The 4,274-nt window shown below is 43.3% G+C and overlaps 1 protein-coding gene across 2 annotated transcripts in view; it reads left to right on the top strand.

The window, feature by feature from the left end:
- telo2 (TEL2, telomere maintenance 2, homolog (S. cerevisiae)) overlaps window positions 1-3,929 on the top strand; it is a 12,138-nt gene extending 8,209 nt beyond the window's left edge. Inside the window, exons 13-21 of one of the 2 annotated variants that reach the window (XM_053620718.1) lie at window positions 316-407; window positions 564-680; window positions 798-869; window positions 986-1,150; window positions 1,471-1,559; window positions 1,896-1,995; window positions 2,148-2,212; window positions 2,541-2,656; window positions 3,463-3,929. In XM_053620718.1, coding sequence (XP_053476693.1) covers window positions 316-407; window positions 564-680; window positions 798-869; window positions 986-1,150; window positions 1,471-1,559; window positions 1,896-1,995; window positions 2,148-2,212; window positions 2,541-2,656; window positions 3,463-3,575 — 929 coding nt within the window. In that variant the 3' untranslated portion in view covers window positions 3,576-3,929. Of the gene's footprint in view, window positions 1-315; window positions 408-563; window positions 681-797; window positions 870-985; window positions 1,151-1,470; window positions 1,560-1,895; window positions 1,996-2,147; window positions 2,213-2,540; window positions 2,657-3,462 lie in introns of those variants that run through there. The other variant, XM_053620799.1, reaches the window with a different exon arrangement.
- The last annotated feature ends 345 nt before the right edge of the window (window positions 3,930-4,274 follow it).

Genomic DNA, 4,274 nt, shown 5'->3' with positions numbered 1-4,274 from the left:
GTGGCCACACAAAATATTGACACTTTGGGCCCAATTTGGACATTTTCACTTAGGGGTGTACTCACTTTTGTTGCCAGCGGTTTAGACATTAATGGCTGTGTATGTATGGTGTTGTACAGTATGTTCTCTCTCAGCCATGAACAGCTCAACTAGCTTCATTATTTAAGTTCCTGTTAAGTTGGAACTTTTTCTGCCAATGGAAAAGGTTCTTTCTTTATTTATTTATTTGTTTATTTTGGGGTGTTCTGGTACCGTGACCGTGTTCAACAACCAAAGAAAGATTATACTCAGACGCAGATTGTGTTTGATTGACAGCCCTGATGTCGTCCGATGACCCGGAGAGGGTGGAGTCGAGTCTTCGGGCAGCAGACGGGCTTCTGAGGAGGAACATCAGCACCACCCGAGAGGTGAGAGGTCACCGAGAGGTTATAGACCTGTCTTAAACTGTCTTAACTAACTTCTCACTGATGAGCTAGCATGATGTAATAAAGTATGACGAGCTAGCTAGCTAGGTAAATGCATTAATACAGACCTGTGTGTGTGTGTGTGTGTGTGTGTGTCAGGTGAGTGTACAGTTCAGTAAAGTGCTGTTACACCTGGAGGACAGGTACAACACCGCAGGCTTCCACACACTCCGACAGAACGCCATGGTGGCCCTCGCTGTCACACACACACAGCCGGTAAGATATATATACACACACAGTAATATCCAGAATGATATTTTGGTAAATTTGTTCTATTATGTTTGATGATTAATAATAATATGATTAGTAATAAACGTCCCGTGTGTGTCTCAGGTTGTGGAATATCTGACTGCCGAGTTTTACTCTCTGAACTACAGCCTGAGGCAGAGGCTCGACATCCTGGAGGTGAAAATAATATTTATATCCCAAACATTCTGTTCAGCATAATTCGTACTCAACACTGAGACCTGTTCCACAATTCCACATGGAGCTGTTATACTGTGTCTCCGCTTTCCTTTCAGGTCCTCGCTGTCTCCGCCCAGGAGCTCTCTGAGCCAATCATGGACAAGAGGGTGGAGTCACGGTCAGTCGCCAAGGTGACACCCCTGGACAGGTGTGGGGAGCTGGAACATTGGCGTGAGGTTGTGGAAAAACGCATTCGGAGTAAGACACGACGCATCAGTAAGGTAACACACACGCACACACACACGTGCGCACACACACACTAACAATCAAGCAGTAAAACTCTACAGAAGTATTTATGAACACACACACACACCGTAAAACATTAAAAATGTACACAAACACAATAAAACGCTACAGATATGCACACACATGCACATCCATACTGTTCATTATACACACCTTTATAAACATAACATACATCAAATACAGCTCAGAATATTCTATGATTTCATGATTAAATATATAAAATATACCATAAACATTCACAGCTGACACTAGTGTTAACTCTGTGTGTGTGTGTGTGTGTGTGTGTGTGTGTCAGGGTGTGTCACAGCCCCATAAAGCCACTCCGAACCGCTACGCTCCTGTTGCTGGCTACTTCTTCTTTCCCCTGTTGAGAAACTATGACAGGTGTGTAATGTGTGTGTGTGTGTGTGTGTGTGTGTGTGTGTGTGTGTGTGTGTGTGTGTTCCACAGTCAGATTGTATGTCTGTAATAAGTGTGTGTTCCAGGCTGTTTGTGGTTTGCAGTAGCATTAGCCTGTTAAGTAATCTCACGTTAGCTTAGCGCCACGAGTGAACGAGGCCAACAGCTCGCTAGCTAATTCCAATACCATGGCAACTGTGTCATGGTCACTCTCATTGTTCCTGTAGCCATGGTGACTATCTATACTGTCATGGTAACTGAGAACTGGTAACGCTTCTGGGGTGTTGTGTGCGTGATTTTTTATTTATTTCTTTCTTTTAGAACACAGGTGACCTTTGACCTTTTGGGCAGTGACCACCTGGTGCTGGGAAGACTGGTACATACACTCGGACTGCTAATGCACCTGGCCATCAATGCTCCGGTATACACACACACACACGCACACACACACACTCTTCTAAGATCAGTGCTTTTCACAGAAATATACACAAAGTGTGTGTTGTCTTTTTTGTTTTTGTTTTTTGGGCCCAACAAACCGTGTGTGTATATGTGTGTGCGCGTGTGTAATCGTAGGTGGCGACCCAGATGGGCAAAGCTCTGCTGGACTTTGTGTGGGCGGTACGTTTCCATGCGGACCAGTAAGTACGGGTGTAGTTAGGTCGAACACACACTTCTTGGCATGAACTTCAGTGGGAAGCTCAATTTAAACTGCAGTGCCGTGCTGGCTCCGCCCCTTTTACTACATACAGCAGTCTGCAATCTCTGAGCGCAAAAAAAACCAAAACGTCTAGCGTTCTACATCATTATTCATCCGCTTTAGTACGCCATCCCAGTGTGAACATAGCACTTCATTTCAAGGTACAGTACTGCCAAAGTATAACACACACTCTAAACATACTTGTGTGTGTATCTCTCTCTCTCTCTCTCTCTCTCTCTCTCTCTCTCTCTCTCTCTCTCTGTCTGCAGGATGGTGAGGAGAGGTGTGTTGTTCTCAGTGTGTGCTGTGTTTTTGAGCATGCCCAGTGAAAATCTGCTGCTAGAACTCAGTGATGATCTAGTGGAGACCAGGTCATGGCTCGCAGGTAGAGTGTGTGTGTGTGTGTGTGTGTGAGATTTGGTCATATCTAATGATCCTAATCAGGATTGTTTTTCGATCATCATGATTGTGTTTTGATCCGCAGAGATCAAAAATGCATCATAAACCGTTAGAAATGCGACGAATTACAAATTCAAAACTCCGATATGAAATCTTAGCAGGAAACTTAAACGGGAGGAGAATATCAAACTCGGATCGGAAATACAGAATTGGAATGTAAAGCTTGAGTAGGAAACTCGATTGGGGAACTCGGAAACGAAACGCCAATGTGAAACTCGAAAACGGACCCTGATGATAAAATTGCAATAGGGAGGATGAATACAAAGCTTGAATAGGAAACGCGAACATGACGCTCCGATACGACTCTCCCGTTGTGTGTGTGTGGTGTAGAATAGTCAGATTCGAAAACGAAATTGTAATACGAAACGCAAATAAGGAAGTTGAATACAAAGCTGGGATAGGGAAACTTGACTAGGTATAATGTGTAGTGTATATATGTGTAATGTAGTATAGCTATAAAAAATTTAAAAAAAAAAAAAAGAAGAAGAAGAAACTCCGACCGGAAATTCAGACAGGAAACTCGACTGCCAAGCTTAAAATCACAACTCGTACAAAACTCGGGTAGAGAACGTGGATACGCAGTAAAGGCTAGTTAGTGATTGGGACTGTCTTTCTAACTGCACAGTGCAAATATACAGAGACTGTGGAAATGAAACGAAATCTTATGTAATGTTATTTCTGTGTGTGTGTGTGTGTGTGTGTGTGTGTGTGTGTGTGTGTGTGTGTGTGTAGATGTAGCAGAGACCGATCCTGATGCAGACTGCAGGAGTTTGGCTATACAGAGTTTAGTGCTGCTGGAAAAAAACCTCAAAACTCACCTGCAAAACCCCATGCTGGAAACCTGAGAGTGTGCGCGCGAGAGTGGTGCGCGCGAGAGTGTGCGCGAGGCCTTTAGTGTGTTCAACATGATTCCTTAAAATAATCTCCTAAATAAGGCTGTAGCCGTGACCGAGCGTGAGAGAAACTCTGCAGTAAATTATTTGATAAAGATTAGCATTGTGGGGGTTTTTTTTTGATTATTTTCTATGAAGCGTCGGCTAGTTTGGAAGGAATCTGTACACACCCTCACTCACACACCTGTCATGCACGTACAACTAAGCAAAAAAGGTTATACAAAAAGTATCATCTTACAAACCCAATTCCAAAAAGGTTGGGACAGTATGGAAAACGCTAATAAAAACAAACAGGAGCGATGTGGACATGTAGTTTGACCTGCGTTTGAACAAAAAACGTATAAAGACGAGGTATTTGATGTTTGACCCAATCGACTGAATAGTGTTTTTTAGATGCATATATTGAAATTCCTGCATGCAACACATTCCAAAAAAAGTTGGGACGGGGCAATTTAGGACTAACAGCGAGTTGAAATAAGAAGGTGATGCGAAACAGGTGAGGCGATCGTCTAATCATAGTGTATAAGGAGCCTCCAAATCACCGATCTCACCGATCTGTCTACTGATACGTCGGCGAATAATCCAACACTTTGAGAGCAACATTCCCCAAAGACACATGGGTAGGATTTGGGGCATTTCACCTTCTACAGT

The sequence above is a fragment of the Ictalurus furcatus genome, chromosome 1 (genome assembly GCF_023375685.1).
Source record: "Ictalurus furcatus strain D&B chromosome 1, Billie_1.0, whole genome shotgun sequence".
Taxonomy (NCBI): Eukaryota; Metazoa; Chordata; class Actinopteri; order Siluriformes; family Ictaluridae; genus Ictalurus; species Ictalurus furcatus.
This window is presented reverse-complemented; position numbering and strand designations above follow the sequence as displayed.